The sequence below is a fragment of the Buteo buteo genome, chromosome 23 (assembly GCF_964188355.1).
Source record: "Buteo buteo chromosome 23, bButBut1.hap1.1, whole genome shotgun sequence".
NCBI lineage: Eukaryota > Metazoa > Chordata > Aves > Accipitriformes > Accipitridae > Buteo > Buteo buteo.
Window position 1 is genome coordinate 22,092,082 of NC_134193.1, and position 25,273 is coordinate 22,117,354.

The 25,273-nt window shown below is 36.3% G+C and overlaps 1 protein-coding gene across 5 annotated transcripts in view; it reads right to left on the reverse strand.

Moving 5' to 3' along the window:
* DENND1A (DENN domain containing 1A) overlaps positions 1-25,273 on the reverse strand; it is a 217,196-nt gene that overhangs the window by 96,314 nt on the left and 95,609 nt on the right. For all 5 annotated transcript variants that reach the window (XM_075054618.1, XM_075054615.1, XM_075054617.1 and 2 more), the window contains exons 9-11: positions 21,265-21,375; positions 13,029-13,129; positions 3,495-3,540 (exon numbers count right to left, since the gene is read on the reverse strand). In XM_075054618.1, coding sequence (XP_074910719.1) covers positions 3,495-3,540; positions 13,029-13,129; positions 21,265-21,375 — 258 coding nt within the window. The remainder of the gene's footprint in view (positions 1-3,494; positions 3,541-13,028; positions 13,130-21,264; positions 21,376-25,273) is intronic.

Sequence of the window (25,273 nt, forward strand, 5' to 3'; positions counted from 1 at the left end):
CTTCCATCAGCGCCATCACACTAATAACCTTTCCTACAGAAACAGTTGCTGAAACAATCGTTTACTATGACTAAATGTAAAAGGCTGCCAGCTAAGTTTGACACCACTTATAACACAAAGGTCAATTTAATATAATTTGAACACTAAAATAGCATACAGTACGCAGGTAGAAAATAAAACAAGATTATGAAAGGGATGTGTTCATTTCATAGAGTTTCGTTTCCCTGTCTCATTATTTATCAGTACTAAGTACTTATCTTCATCTAATATGAATTCAATTAGTTCCGTAAGCATGTTCCATTATTCATGTGATAGCTCCAGCCTTGCTTATCCAACAGCTTATAAACTTTTAGCCTTCTTTGAAGTCACTTTATGGATTGCTAAATGGAAATCTTATAAAGAATGACTAACTAGGTGATGATAGAAAAGCTGAAAAATAAGAGCACAAAACACAGCTCTATATTTTCTACCAAGATTTTCCCTCATAAATCAGTTGGAGCCCTCTGACCTATAACAGGAGATTATCTTATCTCACTGGAGAACATTTCAGTCACAGCAAATTAGATTTAACAGTCAATGGATATGCTTGATATTTTAATCATAAGAAAAATTTGTCATTTTCCATTAAAATAACTGTTCCTTCTACAGAGACCCTGTGTAATATGGGAAACTGCAAACTAACTTTAAGATACAAAATGGTTTGAAAAAAATCTTTCAAGGTGAGAGAGAGGTTGTGTTTTGTTTAAAATCATTAACATTTCTGCTGTATTTCTTCCAGAGGACCCATTCCAAGACAGGGATAGCAAAAACCCACAGAAACAATACTAAAGCTAGAAAATTATTTTTTTCCTACATTCCAAATTCACCCTCCCCTTTACACCACAGCTTTCTCTGTGCAAGTTTAAGCTTCCACTAACATTTACGCAACAATGACAAATTCTGCAATCGGAGCTGCTGGAGCAGAACCGTGAACCTATATATAACTGCAATTACTCCCGTGGGGCTCTACAGTAGATAAAGAGTCCACCTGTCTTAACTTGAATAGAAGAGTGGGGAATTAATCCCTTATCCTGAAACTAGAACACGTGGATTAACAAAACACTTCTAAAGATCTATTTGCTGAAATTTCAGCATTTAAAGAAAAACGAATACTGAATAATGACAGTAGTTTTTAGTTGTAGTTTATAAAATTATTTTGATATGGAAAAATTAATACATTGTATTTTTAAAAATACACAAATGCTAGATCACGAGAAAAAAATTGCTGTTGCTACTAAGTTGTTATTCTAACAAAACACAATTTTATACCTACATATGAAGAAAAAAACAGAGCGCGCTTCAGCATCAAAAACAGGCAAAGAGGTAAACTAGTAATTGTCTAGCTCATTTGACAAATGTCACCTTTCCTTTGCCCAAGGCACAGAGAAATTACGCAGTACTTGCCAACAAACAGATACAATAGCCCACCGTGTGATTTGATTTTTTTTTTCAATAGAAAAGGCACAGTTAGCTGGAAGATGCATTTCTGTCTGGAAGCATTCAATTTATCCTTAAGAGCAGAGGGAGGAGAGAAGACTGTTTTATTTATTTAATTTATTTCATAAAGCACTTTGAATAACAGTACTTTGCCAAAGTGTGTCTGTGTTCCAGAATCTCCGGCTATTCAAAAGCCATACTGGATTTAGTACTAAACAGATTTTTTCACAAGTTACTAAAACGGATGAAAATTGGCTTCTCCAAGAACAAGTCCTTTTTTTGAGTTTTTACAGATGGAGTTTGGAAGGCCTACAGAGCCCTGCAATCTGAAAAACTGAGACAAAGGAAGAGGTAATGGGTTTATGTAGCAAGGCAGGAGTGAGACATCATGCAAAGCAACTCCAAGGTGTAATTACTAATTTTTTTCTATACCCATTGCCAGGCTAACCACGTGGCTCTTTGTGAGCAAAAATATTTGTGAAGCTGACAAGTATCTGTATTGAGGTATTATCCCATCCTCTACCAGGTCTCTTCCTTCTTTTTCAAATAGACAGACACCATAATAAGCATGCCAATGATTACCTGGTACAGACATGGGGCAGAAAGTTTCCTGATCAATATGAAAAAGATATGCTAGACTATTTCTTCCTAGATATTACTTCAGACCTGTGCATGCAGTATTCAAGGGTAATTATCAGTAACCCCTCTAACACAAGCATATGATGTGCAAACAAATGTACATGTTGACTTTTAAAATAATTTCTTATTCACTAACACATTGTACTGCAATTCTGTACTTTACTTAGCAACATAAAGGGCATAAAAAATCATCTGTACCCAGGATGGTAAGGAAAAAAAAAAAAAGAAAATAAAAAAGAGGTCCTGCATATTCCATCTAGTTTCTCATGAAAAAAGTGACTTCTAAAATTACTTCACATTAATGCTGGAAAAAGGAGGAAGTTACACACCATGCTAGTCTAAGGTTTAACACACAAAGACATAGAGGATCAATATTACATACATATGCCTGAGTGAAAGAACACGTTTGATCAATATTTCCAGAGAAATTACACATTTTTATGGACAATATAAGAACAAATATTCTAGTAATACGCATTACTTTGTGATGTAAAACTCAGCTTTGTAAATTGTTATGTATCCTAAACCCTAAGCCTAAATTTCCAAACACAGGTATCTAAAACAGGGACACAAGTCAATTAACTTTCAAGGGCATTTGCAATTCCTACCAGTTTGACACAGCCTGCTAATTTAAGAGCCTACAAAGATGCAATGCTTTCTGGGCAGGAATACCTCTTCCCACACGGAGCATATACACGTTGTTCAGACTTCCTGTGTAAAGGGGCACAACTAACAAGGACTAGGATTTTCATAGGGATCTAAATTAATAGCTTATGTTGTCCTCCAGATACTTTTGAGGAAAGTCATCAACTGTTTCACCAGTACTGGAAGCAAAAGCAAACGTGCTATTTCCACTTTTAGAGTTTTTAAAAAGTCACATGAATTACTCTGAATTGTTTATATGTGAAGCTTTCTGTGAGGGCTGGTTTTCTGCCAGCTTTGTGTTAACATTAACAGCAAGTTCCTTCTTTTCAGATCTTTTGAACATTAAAAAAATTACAATCTGTCTGCAAAAGCCTAAAAGAGAACTGTAACTGTCAACATTTTGGTTTAATATCGACTCTGCCTTTGTGAATACGGAGTCAAACTAAGGCAGTAAACTGATTAAATGAAGCAACAGGATGGAGAGAACACAACATGAGCTCGTCACTGACTGCTGAACTGTAAAGAGAAAATATGCCCAAAGGGTATAAGGTATCAAATAAGACTCCCTTAAGATTTAACATTATCATGTATGCTTAACTTCAATTCTCTCAGCACTCCCAAATTAACAGGATTATTTCATTTTTAAGCATACGAATGAACGTATAATTGCTTGCAGAATTTGGCTCTAAATCATAAAACTATATATAGTTTCAGAAATGGTGAGAAACACTTACCTCCATCAAGCTTAAATGTATTCCAATGAGGTAGGGCATTGGGGCACTGCAAAGAGGAAAAAAACTTAGCTTTACATTCTCGTAACACTAGATTAACACGTATGACTTATAAAATCAGCTGCAGGAAAATACCAGGATACTGGATTAGATTTTGCTTAAAAAAAATAAATATATATATAAACAAACCACATATGAACAAAATTTTGTTCTGTATTTCCAAGACTTTAATATGCAATATCCTCTCACTACTGTAAGACTTTAATTTTTCTTGACATGAGAATTTCTAAGTGACTAAGTTAAGACAGGTACATAAGGACAGCTATTAAACACATGTATAATACTGGGGTCTTTTTTTAAACAACAAACAAAATGTGTTATCACAATTTTCAAAAAAGATAACCGGACTTTTTCCAAGAATCTTCCATAGAAAAATTGATCCTGCTGTAGTGTAAAGTGGTTAATTTAATGTGTACATATCACCTGGTACTACAAGTTTTAAACCCTTTGAATATGGGTCCAGACACATTTTAAATAATTTATTTTTAAGTATAAATCTTGAAATGTTTACATTTATAAAAGAAAAATATAAAAATTACTTTTGAAGATTCTGATAAACTCCAGAGTTACTGGGATATACGCTGATACCATTATTCCCTTCAGAACACATACATACACCAAGAGGGTCTCAGGCCAAATTTGTAGCCTCAAATACAGGTCTGATACTGCTGTTATCAAACAGAATGCTAACATTTAAGAGAAAGATTGATCTTTTCCAACTTCTCTTCCACGATGTTAGCGAACACCAACATAGACTATGTAACACAAGAAGAATACTGAATGAAAGTTGTATCTTCATGTATACAGTATTCCTAATATTAAGCTTATTACAGGACTCCCACTCAACTAATCAGGGAAAGCTTATATTTGCACTGCTTATTAGAACATATCAAAGAGGATGCCAAAGCTGCTAATTGCAAATATGGCATATACTGCCTGTTAAACGGAAAGCACACAGACAGACACAACTTTTAAAATAGAGTCTCATTTCATTTTGGATACAGAAGCTCAAAGAGCTCATTTTCAATTTCAGATGAAAAAATGAGAGAAATGTCACTGTACTGCCTTGGATTAAAATATCTTCCATATTGCTTTTATAAACTGGTGCCTACTGCTCAGTAAGAGAAGTGCAGTGCTGAAAAAACTACTGCAAGACAGCAGACCAGCAAAAATCACTCTCTCATTTTCATGAGAAATACCTCTAAAAAAAATAAATTTACTGATATGCATATTAATATTTATCATGTCTATTAATATACCCCCTAAAACTACTACTCTGTTGGATGCTGTACCAAGAGATGGAAACAGCCCCTGTATTACATATTCTACATGAAAACACTTTCTTTCTTTTTGAAGACATTAAATATATATAACTTCAAAAAACCTTACAAGTTCATTTGCAGAACACTGAAGTCCTGTGTATCCCAGTACATTTACAACTTACTGAACTGCCCAGGTTGGCAAGAATGTCCCTGCCCAAGCTTCACCCAATACAGCACCTTATGGCAGATAGCCCAGAGGAACTGTTAAATCAGAAACTAACTTGGTACAAATCCTGAAGGTTCTGCTTCTTTGGGAATACCACAGATGAGAACCAGAACATACATCCACGTTCTTGAACAGAAATTTTTACCTTACAACGTGATACACACTTATTTTATATGGATTGCTGCTCAACTGAGGAGTATTTTTATTTGTCATTTTGCATGTTTTATTTGCGACAAATGCTATCTCTTTCACCCACATCTCTTCATTTCCAACGGCCACGTTCCAGGGGCAAGAAAATACCCAGTAATTTTATATTCAAAGTATAAACCACCGGTTTAGCTGCCAGCTGCACAAATGCTCAACTTCCCTGTGTGCCTGGCTATGCTGCTCAAGACTCCTCCAGTACGCACTGAAATGAATGTGTTTCTAATTAAGTAGTTTCATGAACACGACAGCTTCAATCTCAAAAATACAAAGTCTGAACCTCGGCAGGAAGTCTTAAGACTGCAAATGTCTCATCTAGTGGAACCTTGGCTAATGTAATGAAAGGAAGCAGGAAGAGTGCAGTATTCCAGAAAATCAGCCATTTATTAACATGTCCAAAAGTAGAGTCTGTCACCAAGCATAGGAAAATCTGAACCTGTAAAAGTTAATTAACTGTATCATGTCCATCTTTCAATCCTCCAGTTTATCAACAAAAGAATAGTAAGAATGCCTAAACCCTTAAAACCATGCACCCCAGCAAGATTTTAAGGAATTACAGGAAAGATATGGCTTAAGATACATGGATCAGCTTTGGATACAATGAATCATCTTTTCAATTTTCTAGTGACAGACATTACATGTAAGGGCAATACAGCAAATAAAACTATTAGAGGGATTGCACAAAGGCTACAGTTATCTGACTTTAGTGTTTTTAAAACTTATTTCTTTAAACTTGTATTCCTAAACATTAAAGGACTCCAGTCAGGTGGCTTAATGGGCTGTACAGTGCATACACTTGGAGAGACAGGAGAAAGCAGGAGGAACAATTTGATACTACAGAACTACAAAGAGTGGTTTTAGCATACACACTGATAGAAAAAATAGCTCAGGTTTTGCTGATTGATTTGAAAAAGGAAACTTTGAAGCAGTAATTTGTTAAAGTATAATGTGGTAGTTCTGCAAATACTTGTTAGTTTTACTAATAGTTGCAGAGATTTCCTCCAGGGAATGAGTTAGAGCACAAAAGAAGACATCGGGTATTTCTCTGAGAAACACGTAACACATGGGTGGAAAACTGGACCACAGGGCACTGGGACACAGCAGTGGTGCAGAGAAGGACAAGCAGACAGGGTACATGCTATGAACGGCTCCGGAAGATGAATAGCATGTTTGGTGGAGAAGAGAAGGTGGGGAAAGCAGAAGGTAAATGAAGAAGGTTGACAAAACCATACAAAAATAATTCCTGTAAGAACTTTTTCAACATGTATAAGCAATTGCTTGGCTTACAGAAGTCAGAGGGAAATCAGTGATGCCTGGAGCTATACAGATGAATAAGAAAGGCCACATTTCAGACATGAAGCAGAAGAAACACACACCATTTAGAAATGGATTGGATCTGAAGACTAACAAAGAATTTTCCAAGTTATGGGAATATATGAAAAGAAATTAACTCCATTTTATCCACAAAAGCCATGGCTTGTAATGACTGAAAGACACCAAAGAGGAATGACAAATGGGAGGCATCTACGAACATCCCAGCAGAGAATCAAAGGAAGCAAATGCAGGTTTTAGTTTGTGTGAAAGGTGACAGGTGTGGAGAAAAGCAGATCTGTGATGCGTCCATAGAGCGCTTGTTTTTGAAGGTGGGTTTGCGTGAAATTTGTTTCTTCAAAACTGCTTTAAAATAACCATTACTGTTCATCACCCAAATGTGGACCTTCAAGTGTTTTCTCCATGGATAACAAAAATCAAATTATCTGAATACCTATTTTATCAAAATTAATTTTGTTTGTCAGAACTGACATTATTGTTCAATGACACATGAACAGCAAAGCAAAAGCAAAGATACTTTAACAATAATTCACTGTGATAGCTCCTTATACTCCCAAAAGTTTAACTAAGCAAACATCATAAATAACCTCAATAAAATATAATTCTGGTAAAGAGCATAAATATTTCCAATAAAATCTACCAGAGGGATTACATTCTTCTGTCATCACTCATCAATCTGACTGAAAAGGAAACACACCTAAAAGTAAATGTTGAAGGTTCATGTCAGGCTTCATAAACTGCTTTTATCACTATTTTTCTTTATCATGTGTTAATCATATGCCACGATACTCAGCTACCATCCTGTACAAGGGAACACTGTGTACCTCCTCTTCCCCATTCAGAGCACACTACAGTAGTTCTTCCTAACTGCTATTCAGGTCCTGAGACATGAAACAGTCAAGGAGTTTTTAATATTTTATCAGGTTAGAAGTGTATTTCCGAGACTTTCAAGTGAACTTCAGTAAGACACATTGCTTGTATAAACAGGAGAAACACTCCACACAACCTTTAATCCTTCTGGGACCCATGACAGATTAAAGACTGCCCTTCAGACCAGTTTTTATCTACTGCTTGACACTTCATCAGTCCTGGGGCTTCTTACAACTGCAACTACTAATTACTCAAAGCTGTTTGATGGCAGCCAATATCCATTAAGTGCAAAATTAAGAAGTATCAATTTCTATTGTGCATATTTACTGCTTAAACAAAATGCCTGCCTGAGTCTTTTGGAACAAAGAGAAAGGTTATTATTCCTCTTGTGCAACACTGGTTCCCAATGCAATCAGCGTTATTTATAATCAAATGAGTTATATAGGTAAATATCAAATCATTAAAGTAGTAATGCATAAGCATGAATATGGATATTGTGGACTTAATGGCTATATATTGCCCATTTATTACAGTTGCATTTTTACAATTTCTTTAATTCGTTTCCTTAGACTAACTAGAGACCTCTTAATTATGCTCCCAAGAGGTAGGCAACTACTAATTGGAAGAGAAGCAGGTGAAATAGAGGGACATTTTCTCTTAAGTGAAAAAACCCACCCTTAAAAAATACTGCAATTCACCAGAAAAAGTAACGTAAAACCCAAGGATCTCAAAAAGGTTCATAGTTTACAGCTACACAGGGATTTGCACCATTTTGCTTCATTGTTCCAGGAAAATGGATTAGATCACATTTACTAAGTTCATGTCTTGGTATACAAATACTGACTTAATGTGTTGCTCTTTCACACCAGTAGTACTTTACTCTCTAAGGTAGTCTCCTGATTTCTCTTCAGATTACTCACTGAAATGCAACAGAATTCAATCCAAAATTTACTGGGGCGATTGATGCAAATTGGAAACTTGACTGCATAAATTGGAATGATGTAGAAAACGTACAGCTAAGAAACCAGAAGAGCAACTACAAGAGCTTTTAGTGAGTACACAGATGTACCAGGCTAAATCGAAATGCCAACCAAGAGGCTCATGACGAAGGAATCATTGTTTCCCGAGCAGCAGGAGTACTCGCCCTTCAGTTACCCCCTCCACCTACTTCAAGGAGCATATTGAACTATATGCAGATTTAGAAAACAGGAGAAAGGGAGTTAAAAAAACTCCTGCAGAAAGGGAAAACTGCACCAATAGAAACATTTGTTCAGCAGCTGTGCCAGGGTGCTCTAAGAAGGTGGCTCTCAGAATACATTAATGTTGGCTGCTAAGCAGTCTATCTAATATAAAAGACTGTTTTAATCACCCTAGAAAATATACTGTTGCTTCTGGTAAAAGCCCACAGAGTAACCCGAGTGACAATGTTTTGGGACTTAGAGAACATACTAAGCTGTGTTACCAGGTCAGCAAAGACACGCTTTTCTTACAGGCTAATTTTAAACACAGACACTGAGAGCAAAAAGGAAGAAAACAGACACAGTGGGAGTGTCTTTATGCCACATGAAAAACAAACTGGGAGAAGTAGTGAGGAAAATTAATAGACTGTTTCTTTCACATCAAGAAATGTTTAAATTCCAAACAACAAAATAGATGGACAAGATCTGGCCAAGTTTAAGGTGTTGTATGTGCTTGGCTACTGATGCTTGGTGGCAGTATCTCATTAACCAGTACTTTTGGCACCTGCTGGCATGTACATTTTTAAAAAAAACAAAACCAAAAAACCAACCAGCAGTGCTTCATATGTTTCCTCTGTCATTCTGTATTAAAACGAAGAAGCAATTGTGCATCAAGGTGTGAAATCTAATGATAGGATTCCCACCAATTTCTAGTCTCCTCCACCCAAAATCTTTCCCTGGGCTGAAAATATATCAAAGAATGGTACCTAATTAAAAAAAATAAAGGATAGCACTCTTCCCATTGCTTCGCCCCCCCCTCCCCAATTAATCTAAATGATAGGGATCAGATGACTGAAGTCATTCCAGACACACGCACATGGTACTACACCACTATTATTGACTCAGCATTCCTAATACAAAGAGCAAGTCTATCGAGAACAAACATTTTGAAGATATAGGCTTTTGGCATTTTCAGTTCTGTGGTTAGGTACATGAATGAGGAATGCAGCTATATTAAGTTTAAAATAATCCTTTCAAGAGGGAAATGGGAAGAAAATTACCCCCCTTCTGCATTGTAAGTTAAAAAAATTAGCAAAGAGCAAACTGAAAAAAAATGAGAAATGACAGTGTTTTGAAAGTTTGAAAATACTTGCTGTAAAATGTCAATAAGGACAAAATGCTATAGAAAAAACTTGAGCTTTAACAATGTCAGTTAAACAGGTTCATATTGAGCATGTTTGTGGAAGAGCTGCCATTCAGTTGTAACATTATCCAACCACCCACCTTTTCCTGCCTCACTCAGAAAAGTGCATGTCTTTCAACAGCTAAAGGGAACTCTCCACACTGAGCCTGAAGTTTCCCTTACGTGAAGCTGGCCAAAAGGATCTTCAAGTGGCAGGAGGAGAGTTAGTTATTCTACCCATTTGCCCTCTGCAAAGAGAGCTATTCTACCTTTTTGTAGCTCTGGAAAGATCCAATAGTTGTTGTGTCCCTATTCCCTCCCCAGGAAATACAACAAATTTCAAATTTCAAAACCATGGAGCTGTCAGTGTATCCGTCAGGACCTTAGAAGTTTCCTTTATATGCAAAGTTTCCACTGCAACTCAAACAACTAAGAGCAAATAATCCCAGGTGGAATATACATTTTTCAAAAACTTTCAAAGATCAAGAGTAATACAGTCTATATATCCTTCTGCGATTTTCCAAAGTGCGGGAGAAGATTCAAAAGCATCATACCGCACAGTCAATAAATGGAAACAGTCAACTGAATGAACATGATATTCTGTATTCATAAGAACTGAAGAATTCTCTTTACTTTAAATTTTGTTTCCATTTCAGCTCTTTAAAATTCTTATGTCACATTTGCAAAAGAAATAACCAGGCAATAATTAAAATTGAATTCAACTCTTTTATTTTAAATAATCTCAGGTCATTTCCCTTAAGAGGCAGACACCAATAAGCAATAATACTGCCTTAAAGCAGAAAGCACAGAGCTGATTTCTCAGTCCTCCTGGGCAAAAATGACGTCTCTAAGTTCACATGGTTACAAAATAGATGGACTTTATTTTGAGAAATATACTTATGGCACAAATTGTTGCTAAATTGACTTATTCAAACAATTACAGTGTGTGTAGCTATGTCTCCAATTAAAGTTCATATCTGGCTGAGGTAATCAGTTGTTGTACTTGTGAGCATGCAATTACAATCTGCCTAATAATTATATATTTTTAAATCATACTTTTCACACACTTACTGGCTCATTCGTTATATGGACAGAGTGGTATGCCATGAAAGAATTCATTCAGTAGAGCTCAATGACTTGTGTCTTTATTTCCTTGGGTACACTGCCCAAGTGTTTGCTTTTTGCACACTTCTGCTCTCAACTGCGGGATCTGGACTTAGGCCCTTTTAACATGTCTTTGTCAGAAAGTCGATGAATACCTAATCTTCAAACCCAGCGTAAAAGCCTCTTGTGGTCCACATCGTTGTCCTGAAAACTCCTAGCAGCATGTACCTGAAGAAAAAGCTGGCAGCAGCAGTCTTCATGTGTTAATTACACATGCGAAGCCCATTATGCAGAGAAAGGGCACCTGCTGGCAGTGCAAATGACTAGAATCTGCCCTTCCTGTGCGGTGAGTAAATTGAAGGTTCATTTCTACAGGAGATAACAGTTTTTAGATTCCATTCTGTGTATCCTCGACATAGGCACATACTTAACATTTAAATCATCTGCAGAGGAACAAGCTTCCTTTAAATCTACATGTTTGAGTTCCCAGCACTTCACTTAAAAATGCTACTTATCCCGGGTGGTTCCTTACTCTTGCTTAAATGCACAGAAAACATCACAGAGAACACTATCACTCTTAAAAAAACCAGCCAACCTCCACACTGAGAGCCACACTTATAATATGGGATCATATGACACAGCAAGTTTAAGTTGTTTTTTTTTCTGAGAAGGACTTTTTAAAATGCCGGGGGCAGAGGGAGGCTGTTTCTATGTTTTCAAAACATTCCCCAAAATGCAGTAAGCACCACACTCCCACAAACATTTCTGCTACACAGGGAGACCCAGAAGGCCAGCCAATAGACCTTGCCAGCAAAGACAAAGGCAGAGTCCCTCAGCCTTTTCTGTGTCCTTCATCACTTGACTACCTGACCATGCAGCAGGAGGTCCATGTTTTCCTTGTGCTTTCCTTTTACTTCCAACCCTGTAGAAGCCTCTCGTTACCCTTTAGATCCTTCAGTTTAGCCCCAGCCAAGCTTTGGTCTTACTAATTCCATCCCTGCATGTCCAGGCAACAATTCCATCAACTCTCTAACAGGCTTGAAAATTTAACTTCTCCAGGAAGCTTAAGGTAAGGCTACTCTTTGTGGGCAAACTTCATCTCCCTGCTACATACACAGAGGAAAGAAAAAAAAAAAAGGGGGGGGGGGAGGCAAGTCACACAAACTGAGCATAGGAAGCAGTACCTAACAGCTGAGCAACTAAAAGCAGCAGCATCTTAAACTTCCTCTTTGTTAATTACTCAGAGTGCTCATCCACCATTCCTGTGCACAGCAAACAGGAGAGATGATGTTATGGCTGATTAGGCTAAACTGTCTGACTTTGCGCTAGAAAAGAAATTAAAAACTGAGAGACTATTTGAGGAGCACTGTAGACAGGCTTCTGAACTACTAACCACGGAGTACAAGACATGTGCCTAATGATGTGCTAATCTGCAGACCCCAACAGTGAATAAGGAGGCTTCTTAGGCCACCTGGACAGTGTGGAATCATAGAATAGGTTGAAAGGAACCTCAGGAGGGCAACTGGTCGAAGCTCCTGGTCAAAACCGGGCCAGCTTTGACATTATATGAGGTTGCTTACGGGCTGTGCCAAAATTTGTCACATCATGACAATGAACAAGTTTTTGAAAGGTTTATATTCATTTCCCTAAAGAAGGTAAATATCATGTTCTAAACACATGTTGATAATAAAAGAACACTGCAGGAAAATGAACAGCTTTCCCCCACCCCCAACAGAAGTTCAGGAAAGCAGAAAAATGAGAGGATCTTCTCCACTGTATCTTCCACTGTTGGAGTCCTAATTCAAATTTGAACATTTAACATAGATATGCTGAAAACAGATTTTAATTATACAATATCTAAGTTGCAGCATTCCAAAGTAACACTCATATTACAGTCAACATACCAAAAGACAATTATATCTTGCCATGAAAATAATTTTTTTTACTTACTAGGTTGGTTACTTCCTTAACATGCCTATATATTTTTAGCATAACAGTTGCATCATAAGAGGACTTAAGACTTACCATACAGAAATGTGAAAACTGTTGTGAATCTAAGTGATATATATATATACATATATACAATATATATACATACACACACATATATAGCCTTACCAACAGTAGTCCAGTAGATGTGGGGGCAGAACAGGAATGTAAACATGCTGCCAGAACATCGGGTAGAGCATAGCTGCAGACCCATGAATGCAGGCAGTTAACTGAAAAACATGTATTAAAACAAGATCATAAATAAGACAAAAACCAAGCTTAAAAAGGTAAAGTTAGAAGAAAAAAAGTAAAGAATCAATTCTGCTTTCATATCAACATGCTTTATTACAAAATATACAGTGCTCTTGTTGGGAAAAAAAAAAGGGTATTGGTGGGTGAAGCGTGACTGGTTTATGGTAGTTGTCATTTGACTGACTTTGTAAACAGCTGAGAACATGATTCATTTGACTAACAAAACCTGAAAAGAACACCCAGTGTTATATAAAGCAACAGAAACATGGAAATGAAAACACAAAGGGAAATAAAAAATAGTAAAGGCAAATCCCCCAATCCTGGTAATTACCATCCATTAAATATCATAAAACTGCATTGAAATTATAACACAAACTGAAAAAATATTTGAGGTCGGGAAGATACAATGTGAGTGGCATATGTTTCTTAAGGATATAGCATACTAAACTCAGTTATTAAATTTTTATTATGTAAAAGGGATTTTTATCTAATTGCCCTTCACCAAACCATTTGATCCATTGAGTTTCTCAGTTATATTTTTAAAATCTCATTCAGAACAGTTTTGATGTTGGCAGGTACTGAATGAAAAAGATCACAAATAGCAAACACAAGTGCCAGTCAAGCTGTGGGGAGAATCCTCACAGAGCTTTGAAGGAAATTAGGTCTCTCAATCCTATTTCAAATGATAATTAATAATTTGGAAAAGAAGATAAGCAGGATATTTGTCACATTCACTAAGGATATTAAAATGGAGAAGGTGGTAATCCTCAATAAGGAAATCGCAACAAAAGCTATAGTCAAAACACCATAAGAAGAGGATATGAAACACACACACACCTGGGAAAAAAAGAAAATAAATAAATAAATAAATCGGAACACTTGTACAAATACACACATACAAGGAAAAGACTAAGAGGTGACAGGCAATCACATCCACCCTGACAATGTTTTTCCATTTAGAGTGTCTTTTAATCTCAAATGATACCCAGCACAAGTACTACAATGTGTTTCGCTTGTGAGACACATTTTGAAAACAATACTCAAAAAAAGCCTACAGTTATTTGAAGGTACGATGAATTCAAGCATATAATGCTTGTCTGGACAACAGGAAGGAGGGAGAACACTGCTTACAAATACCGAAAAGACAAATTCTAAAGGACTGAGGTCCTTGTGGTGGCCTGAAGTTGTGCGAGATGAAACTAAGCAAAGACAAATCATGACATTAATCCTAATTCAGTTAGATGTGGTGTAACCTTAAAAAAAAATGGATGACCCTCATTATTATTAATTTCCATTAAGACAGACTACTGAATTATATACCTCGTCATAAGGAACCCATGACTGGTAAAGAAAATGGTCTAGATGAGCTAATACAGTCTCTTAAGGCTCCATGTCAGGAAAAATCAGCTACAACTCTGGATGTAGTTTGGCTTATGTTCAATGCCAAAGCCTTTATGTAATTCCAATGCAGTTTCTGTAAGTAACAGAACCTGGTTTTCTGATTAAAATGCAGGTCATTAGGCAAGAAGATGGAAGACAGGCACATATTTTATGTGGGTTTTTTTAAGCCTCTGAACAATACAGATCTAGACAAGCAATGAGAACGCACCAAGGAACACGGATTTTGGGGGAGAATTACTGTGCTTCTCTGCAGTGTGGTTCAGATAAGAACCACGGTGAGGTATGAGCTTTGCATTCAGGTGTTTTTCAAAAGCAGAAAAGCGACTATAAAGATGAACTGAAATACACTTTGCAGTTTACAGCTCAAAATAGACACAGATTTTTAAAAATCATTTAGAACCTAAGACCCAGTATGCTGCCTGTAAACTCATACAGGACATTAATAATAAAAATTTCTGACATAAAACCCCTCACCTTGAAAAGTCAGAATTTCTAGCTATACCTTGTACCTAGTTGTGAGATGGTGTTATTGTGGCTAAAACACATGAATAATCTGTCTCTTTAATAATGTTTTTGAGTTCAAATCATCCCTATCACCTAATCAAGGAAAATCTAAGAAAAAGAATGGCCTAGTAAGCCAGATCAAAAATCCCTTGTCTCCCAGTATTCTGTCCAACAGTGGTCAACACAAATTAGTAAAACCACTGATCAACACATTCATCAATAAAATTGGTATTTCACATTTTCTCAGACCCCACCAGCTTGCAGCTCACACTTCATGTGCCAATGAATTCAAATAAATACATTGAAAAGTGCTGCCCCCTCTCTTCATTTTGAGCCTGTTCCCTCACAGTTTTAACGTGTGCTCTGAGTTTTGAGGATTTTGATACAATAAATAAAAAAATAATCTCCTGCTTATCTTCTAAGGGCCATACTTGATTTTCTGTATTTCTATCAAGTTCCCTACCTCCTCAGTATCTTTACCAGGCTGAGTGAAGAGCTCTAATCTACTCTGCTTTCCCTAACTGGGACACTATTTTGTATATTTGCTTGTTCTTGTTATCCTTCTCTGTACTTTTCACTGTTTTACTTTATCATTTTTTATTTGGACTAGACAAGTACTCATGTGATATTCACAATGTGGGCAAGCCATGAACATATCTAGTGGCGTTATGCCCTCTTTTTTGTTCTCTACTCCCTTCATAATAATTTCTTGGCTTCTAAGACTTCAACTGAGTAATAAGCTGGCATTTTCATAGATCGATCTCTCTCTTTTTCAAAAAAACTCCAGTATGTCTTTCTGAGTGGTAACAATTACTTCAGTTATTCGGACCATGATTGCTTACAGGGTTAGAAGTGTTTTCTCCCATAAGCATTATTTTATATTTATCCATGCTATACAACAAAATGACTGCTACAACATTTTCTTCCCTTTTTAAAAATTGTCTTGCACAAGAACATTGAACAGGTTCCAGAACAGAGCACTGTTGGGACTGCTTAGCAACTTCCAGGATTATGAAAACTGATAATTTTTCTCGCCCTTTTTCCCTCAACCTTTTAGCCAGTTGTTTACCCTCAAGAGGATCAAACTCTCCTATACCATGAAAATTTCTTCAATAGCTTTGAAGAATTCAATACTGTTCAATCTTACCTAGATTTTTAAAGATTTTTAAGATTTGAGGCATGGATTTCTTCTGCAAAGGTCAGTAGCTTTTGTTTACGCATTCACTAGTTCTAATCCTCATTGTGACAGGTTTCAAGTTTTTTCATAGAAATATAGCTCAAAGAACTGTAGTTTCTTGAAGGAAGAATGCTATCACACCCAACTTTGAACTCCAAGTATAAATTTCTAAAATCAGATCTTATTCTTCAGATTCACATCTCTTCTTGTGTTTCTTGTTCCAGAATCTATTTTGATCTTACTTTCTTCAGACTTCAGTAGCTGCATTTTGGTTGCAGCAATGAAGCTTCTCCAAAGTTGCTCACTGCTGTACAGTTGTCCCACTTACTAGGACTGCAAACAAAATCCATTTGCATCCCTGGTTTTTGTCTTGTCTATTATGTCCATCTCTTGGCCTACATTCTTTACCAATTCTCTACCATATTGAACCATAGACAACTTGGCCAAAAATTTTCTTGAATTGGTGACACTCATCTCACAAACAGTACTGTTTCATCTCTATTCATCTTAACACCCACTTCAGTATCTCCACAATTTCATTAAACTCTCTCAAGAAATATTGATAAAATCTGGAGGCACAGTCTTGTCTGACCCTCTTTTGATATCCCTTAGATTTTCACTACCGTCTCCCACGAAAGCTACACAGTCACTCCTCACCTTAGCACTGCTTGATTCGGCAAGTGTCATAGCAAGAGGGTCCACAAAGCTCAAAAGCATCCCAGTGCTGATAATGTGTTTCCGTAAGTGAAAATATGCAGGAATTTAAACTAGATTTGAACCACCATCCTAAGGAAATAGTGTCTTTGGAAGCAGACAGGCTACAGCAAGTATCTGAACAAGCACCCGTTCAGTCTTTCTCAATAAGAAAGCTCTTTATTAGCAGGTGAACATTATTTTATGGTCCATATGGGATGGAAACACTAGTATGTTGAGACACTAAAGCAAAAGTTAGAAGTTACAAAATCTTGAATTTATTCTGTATTTATGACTCACGAAACACTGAAGACTTATCCCTACCCCATTATATTTCAACTTATCTTTATATTATTCCTACTGGAGAAGATGCTCCTCTCTCACAGATTAGATGAAAGGCATAGCCTAGATCCAAACTATGCAGCAGAAAAAAAGGGCATGCTTTCCCACTGTAGTTTTTCCTCTATATTCCTAAATCCTTTACATTTTCTGTTTCTGTTCTCCAAATCAAAAAGATGTCTGGAAAAAATACTGTTTAAAAATTTAATTCTTACTTTAAAATTGCTTCTATAAGGATCAAATAGATTATTTCCTGGAATTATTATATAACATGGTAGCCTCTGTAGAGGAGTGAACTCAGTAATCCAAGGATGCCCCTTCCAAGTATCCCCTTCCATTGGTTTTAAAACTCAGCAAGAAAAGATTAAACAGACATAATGCTCAACACTGCAGACATCTGAGCAGAACCTGTCACTTATTTTTGAGATGTACTCCCACCTTGCTATCTGGCATGAATTCAAATAACATACTACCATGGGTAAGGACCACTACTGTCCTTCAACTCTGCCAAGATAAGGGCTCATAAAAAAGAAATAGCATATTTGCTGGAGACCTCACCTGATTAGTGATTGCCATACAGAAAACAAGCACTTAATAATAAGGCAGCCTGAGAAATGCCCAACTGTCAAAACTATAGGAATCCAGCATTTTGAAATAAGATTAGTTCCACTACCTCAGCTTCCTGCAGCTGTTGCTAGAGAATGTAAAAAGATAGCTATGTAAGAAAGACACTGATTCACTAATTCACTTTTGACAGTTTTATATTTAATACTCTAAAAGCCTTATTTGAGCAAATTAAATCAATAGGATTTTGTCACACATATAAAAGTTATAAACGGATGTTGAATTACAATAGCCCATTTTCCAGTGCATTTTACTCTCTCTCTCTCCTGATGCATATACACCGCACCGCACAGTTTTACAAATGCAGTACATGGGTACAAATGTGCAATATATACTGGAAAAAAATGAGCACCTTCTGCGAGTTTGTAAGATCATTTTTCTGCATTACTCAGGGTTAAAAACAAAGTAGAAAGCTTAAGACCGCGCTACATAAGAATTAAGCAGTGAAAGCAGGGCTGTTGCAAAGGCTGTGTATGAAGGTCAAGAACTATACTGGCAGGTTATAAGGACAGCAACAGAGCTCTTGGGAAGGAGGAGCTCGTACATTTAAAACAGTAGTTGTAAGACTGCTGCAGAACAAGAACTGTGCAAGCTCTTAGCTATGTTGCATCACAAGGAATTTGGTGAATGGCATTAATCATATGTTGTCTTTTCCTAAGGACCACCATTTCCTTATCCTCAGAGACCTGAGGCATGCCAGAGACCAACCAGGGAATAAGAGGTTGTGTATCAGAGCTTTCGGTGGCATGGAAGAAGTGACACAGCAAGCTCTCACCTCCCAGGAACTAAAGAGTATCCATGTCAGAATGGTATTTTTTGCTTTGTACTAACACTCAAAAAATAACAGAAAAATTACGTAAAGAAATTCACCTCAGTACGATGGAGCCAAACAGACACATCATGGTAAATCACACGTTTAAGTCTTTTAAGAGTCATCGGGCTTTGTGTAAGCCACCTTTTAATAATGAGAGACAACCTGCTGCTGCCCTTATCACAAATAGTTAACATACCTTGTTGCGGCAGGGCTGCACGAGCAAGTTATGATGGAAGAGAGAATACTGCAAGGAAAGCTCTTGTTTCATTTTTGCAACAGAATGCTCCCACCAGCAGGTGGTCTTTTGCCAAGCACAGGGTGTTTTATGCATTTTGGTTCATATCTGGCTTTTCATGAGTAGTTAGATCACAGAATACGTAACGAAATTTAACACGAATAATGGCTTTAACATTTTGAGAAATTATTTGAGTTTTCTTTTGTAGGAAAAAAAGAAAAACATCCAAGAAAACAGCTATAATTCTTCCAGAGGTTCAGTACATATGGTTTATAAAATAGGTAATAAACACAGCCTCATTCAGTTACCTCTATATCTTATTCAACTTCACTATATTAAGGATATTTCAAATCAAAATTTGAATTTGATATGATGTATTATAGCACAGAATTCATTCCACCATAAAAGACTTTCTATCCAGGACTGTTTAATTTTCTCTCTCTTACCTGGTATTAAAATAAAGCCTTAAGTATGAAGTGTGCCACATCTCTCAAAGTTAAAAGAAATTAACTGCAAATAGGTCCCTTCCACTTTTTTGTTAAAAAACCCAAAAAATAAAAACAAAGAAACCAATCCCTCTCACCACCACACCACCCTCAATTTACTTTGAGAATTCTCAGTTTGGTACGTTTCCAGTTACAAGGTCTTGGCTTCCGCTGAGCACAGTTTGAAATAAAATAATGCAGCTTGTTCCTACTGCTGGAACATGCAGAGCAGAGCGTGCAGGCAAGGAATCACTGGCTCTGGCCCAACTCTTCAAACCTGTCTTACACTGTCACTCCAATCTTGGAGCAGTTTATATATAAAGTTGTAAGATAAGAACACACAGTATGAATACCCCTCCCTACCGAAGAACCAGACATGCTTTTATCTTGGACAGAGGCAAAAGGAAGAGAAATAGCAGAAAGATAGGCAAGAAAACACAACCCTACTTGTGAAATGGCTCATTAAGGAAGGCAAAGTGACAGGTAAGTAATTCTTCTTCCCAGGCTCTGTCACAAAGGCAGAGATTAAACCAACCACCAACCACACAAATTTTGAAATGCTTTGGATAGCCATTCTCTTCTTTCCTCCTCTCTGATAATTTACTATTCTTTTCATTCCTTAGGTTTCTAAAATAAACACTTCTCTCTTTCATTTTATTCAATTACTAGGCCTGGATGTATTTATCCTTACTTTAGTAGGGAGAACATAGAACACTTGGCAGATATAAAAGTTAAGATTTTACAAGTTTTCTATGATATTAAACTTTATAATACTTACATTCTTTCAGTTAAATGTGGGATTGATTGTAAACATTTAGTAATTATTAATAGGTCCCAGAGATTATTCTAACTCTCCTAGTTTCACTTACCTTTCAAAATAATATTGTAATAGTTGTTCTGAGACTAAGTATGAAGTCTTACTCTTTTTAATTTTAGAATGAAAAAAAACATCCTCACATGATTTTATGCACATAATTTCAGCTTTTCATAGTGTTTACAATTCCATGAACCAGTTTTAATCTCAAACACAAACTAGGTCACAATCATACATTAAGAGACTAGTTAATACCATACAAAATGGAAATGGAAGCTTGTATTTTAGAAAGGAACACTCAAGTACTTAGTCCGTAGCATTAGAAAGCAAAATTAGCTAAACCATCTTATGCTCATCATTCATAAAGGAAAGCAATCAATACCCATTTATAAAACAAACAGAATGAAAACTTAACATTTTCTTTTATAAAGAAAATCACAATCTTATTGACTGATAAACCTTGAAATGCATAACACAAATCTTTGAACTAAATCAGGCTGTGTGCTTGTTTTGATGTCCAGCCATTTCTAGAAGTGAGTACTCTAGAGCAGTGGAGAAAGTCTAGTAGCTTTCATCTCTCAGACACTTGATGAAGCCTAAGTAGCATTAGGACTACACCTTATCAAACAAAACTGCAAAAATGTGGATTTTTGTCAATGCATTTTAGCCCACTCCTTCAGTCCATCCAGAGAAGGTCATGGAACATCCATCTGACAGTATCATTTAGCTATCTTTTTTTCCTGTCAGGTAAATTATGAAAAAGGGACTTCACTATGGCATAAATGTTTGTACATTTATGTAACAAGCAACCCCAAGAATTCCTGTATCCAAAAAATCCTTTTTCATTTGAACATTAGAGGCCAACAGAAGTTCTTTAAAATCATGACACAGAACCACAGAATTGAGTTGAGGTTGCATAGCTGAGGTTGGAAGGGGGATTTGGACATCACCTGATCACTTCCTATCTATGACTGTCATTTTTTAAAAAGTACTGTGAATAGAAGAAATTATTCTGCATTTTACTTACAGTGCTCAGCTTACTACAACAAATGAGGATGCGGCGTTCATACAGCATACTGGCATAGAGATGCAGCATGTTGTTGACATCAACTGCTACAAAATACTCTGTCAGATTTCTCTGGGAAGAGAGAAAATAATTTTTGATTAATGATATTACAAAACCAAGCATCCCTAACAAAAAAAATAACCAGATTTCATCCTCCTATTATGCTACATCCTGTACGTGGCTTAACGAATGAAAGCAGTATGTCATCTTATGTCAGGGTACTTTTTAATTGCAATATCTTTCCCCTAACTTTTGGGGAGCTAGGTCTTGGAGTAATAAAAATGATGATATTTCACATACAGCTTCTTAAATACAAGATACTCCTCCAAGAAAAAATACGTTCTGTCACTTTTATGGAAGCTTCAAAGCTGCCTGATAAAGTACCGAAAAACCCTCACAACTCAACAATAATACCAGCTCTCTTAGAGGACAATTCTAGTATGACAAATTCAAATGTAAGCTCAGTCTATGCTAGAACAATCCTGATAATTAGAAATACACATGGGCATTTAACACACAAACTAAAAAAAGTTACACAGGTTGTCTGAACTGTTCACTTTGTGCACTCAGACACACTGACTTCTGTGCTGGAAGACAGAAAGCACTTCCTTGGGCAGCTGGGGAAACTGAGGAAGGAGACAGAATTCTCTCTCTCTGAAAATTTCAGCAGATGCCCATCTCTGATGAAGAGGCAGGATTCAAACATCCAATTTTACTTCAGTGGCCAGTATGTTTACACAGTATAAAGAAAATTAATTGCAGTAGAAGAATATTGTAAGCAAAGCACATTTGCAATCTGCCTTTAAAGTACAGATAGAAAGACCAAGACACAAGGCAAGTAACATGACTGAAACTTTACATAACACTTCCTAGGCAACACGGGTTTCTTCCATGCTTTTGCTGCTCAGAATATTAAAAAGTACCTATGTAAAAATTACTGTGAATAACTGCAATACAAAAAAGAAAACAGAGCAAGCTGCACAAGAGGCTATGGCCACTTCATCCCCCACATCATCCCATCAGCCAGCAACATTATCCATTCATCATTACCAATGTAATTGCCCTGTGCACATGCTGCAGTGGCATGAATCATGTATCATTTACTAAATATTTAAGATGTCTTCTAATAAACAGCAGAATGTGATCCTAAGATCTTTACTATCAAAACTAGAAAGCCACCATGTAGGTAACTTGATCAAAATATATTATGCTCTCCTAGAACGAGGGGCTTTTACAGTGCAAGGCAATCAAAAAAAGGATTTTCTTAAACTTCTTAAAACCCAGAAACTGAAAAAAAAAAAAAAAAGGGGGGGGGGGGGAGAAAGGTAATACACCCAATACTGTTGAATTAGGGAATTTGTTTCCAAATAGCTTCTTACAGATATGGAAGGGTTGCTATATGATAAAGACAGTCTTATACAAAAAGCACATGTGAGATCAAAATTAGATTAGTCATGAGTTCAAGTGTAATCTTAATCATCATTAAATAAAAAAGTGCAGAAAAGCAAAAAGCAAATATGATTTAGAAACTTAAAGAAGCTCAACAAAGCCTATTAGCACTTTTGACAGATCCAAAGATAACTCTAAAACCACCAATACTTGGCCTGAGAAGTCTGCCAAGATGCTTCATACTGTGCAAAAATATGTTCCACAGCTTGCCATCTAAACAGAAAGAACTAAAGAAAAATTAAGCATTGTATTTGGAAGACTTTTGTACCAGTATGCAGATAGATAAAAACTAAGCTCATTATGGTTAGCTTCAAACATGTTAATGTAAAACAATCATTCAGGTCTTTGTTACAGAAAAGCTATAGCCACAGACAGGTATATTCAAAGAAGAAAAAAAAAAAAGCCAACACATTTTTGCCAAAAACCTATTAAACTATCATGTACTTTTTCTGTATTTCTCATCCCATCTGTGCTGATTAGCATGATATTTTTGTCTAAACATAAGCTGTCTTCTCTACGGCTCTTCTTGCCCCTCTCACCCATCTTTCCACGACGCCAAAACCCCGTGCATGACGACACAATTACTGCAAATAGTGTGAATTAAAAGAATTTTTAAGTAGCACTGAACTCCATTTGATGCTACCTAAATTAGGGGCATGGCAAAAAGAGAACATAAACCCTACGTTCTGCTTGAAGATGTAGATATGCACGTCCATGGATGTGTTTATAAGGCAACAGTATCCACTAGTGAGAGGAAAATAAACACAGGGACTTGATTTGCTATTATTCCTTCATGAAGTTTATTATAGTGAAATACTGGCTTTGACACACAAACGTACCTTCAGATGGAAAGATTTATAAGGTTTTAGTCTTCTCTGCTCTCAGAAATTTGCCAATGACACCTGCGAAGCATGTGGGCTGTATGGTAATGTATTGATACTAAGGAAATTCACGTGTTAGCTCTAAGTTTTATTTATAAGAAAGCTGTCATCTTTGAAGATGAAATTGGGACTTACACATGTATTTTGAAAGACATGTCTCGTAAGTGACAAAACCATGAATGAGTTAAATAAATACAAATGAAAGAGTTCCAATTCGCAGTATAATTGTTGTATATTTTGTTCCCTAGGATTTAAACCTTCCTTGAGGAAATAAAAAATTGGATTTGCAAAATAAAATATGGGAACAGGTATCCCCACTTCTCTCAAAACTCACTAAGAGTGCTACAAAATTCCCTTATGCTCCTTGGAAAGTTCACTCCTAGATCAATCATCTATTTGATCACTTGCTATCTAATATCAGTAAATGCACATGCACACTGACTTCTGAAATTAAAAAATATTCATGTAATTCTCTTCCTCCATCATCTAACAAAGAATTTCTCACTGAAGGAGCAAACCAGTGAGCGCTCTCTCCTCTGCGAAGCGTGAAACTCAAACATAGTAACATGGATTATAGTTTACTCTTTTTAGTCTTGCTCTTGAACAGCTTCATTTTCAAGACGTCAGTAAATCTCCTATCAGAACAGGTCAACAGAATTGAGTCAGGTTTCATTCTCCATCCTCCTATTGGAAATCCCTCATCTTATTTAGAAGTTTGCTTTCTTTGAAATATCACACATTCAAAATCTAACATGGGTTAGGTAATCTGGTATGCAGCTAACACTCTTTTATAATGCCATGCTGTTGTTTGGGAGGACAAAATAATGAAGACAATACACTTTATCAAATGGTGTAAATGTAGAAAAAAAAAGGGGGGGAAGGGGACTTTAAGAAAAACAGGTAGCAAAAGACATACGTTATAAAGAGCAAAAAAATCAGGCATTTTGAAATATAGGACTCAGTGATAGAAAAATACATCAGAAAGTCATCACCAAGAACATGTGATCATTTCAGACTGCTAACTTACCTGGCATTTCTGAAACACAACAGATACTACTAGGAAATTTACACTCTTGCACTGTATTTCCTGCAATGAACCCAATTTATTTCTGCAATCACAATGCATTTACAAATCGTTCATATTAATTAAATCTTTTGAAAAAGTGAATGCTTAGCTGTTAAATAAAAGTGTTCATGCTAAATGTTTTTGTGACTAATTAAACATATTGATCGGACAGTCGAATAATTCCAAGAAGTTTGTTAACATTCCAAATAGAGTTCTATGCAGCTCTCCATTAATCACTACATACAACTTCAGTTTGGCACTACTAAAACTTTTGCTAATATGGGTTTTAAAACGTAATTACTGATAATTTTGAATAAATCAGGCCAATTGATTAAAATCCATGAAGATTTATGCTCATTTCATGTCCTTGTATTATTCCCTAATAGGCTTCAATGCTACATGAAAGTTGCGCTAACATATAAAATCCTCATAAAAAATTACACAATACTCATTAGAAAAAAATAAACAAACAAAATGCCTGAGAGATCGTCAACTGGAATAACAGTTAGACCTACGGGTTTGATTTTTAATATTATTCTTTCTTACAATAAGCCCTAGCTTTTTTAATTTGGAT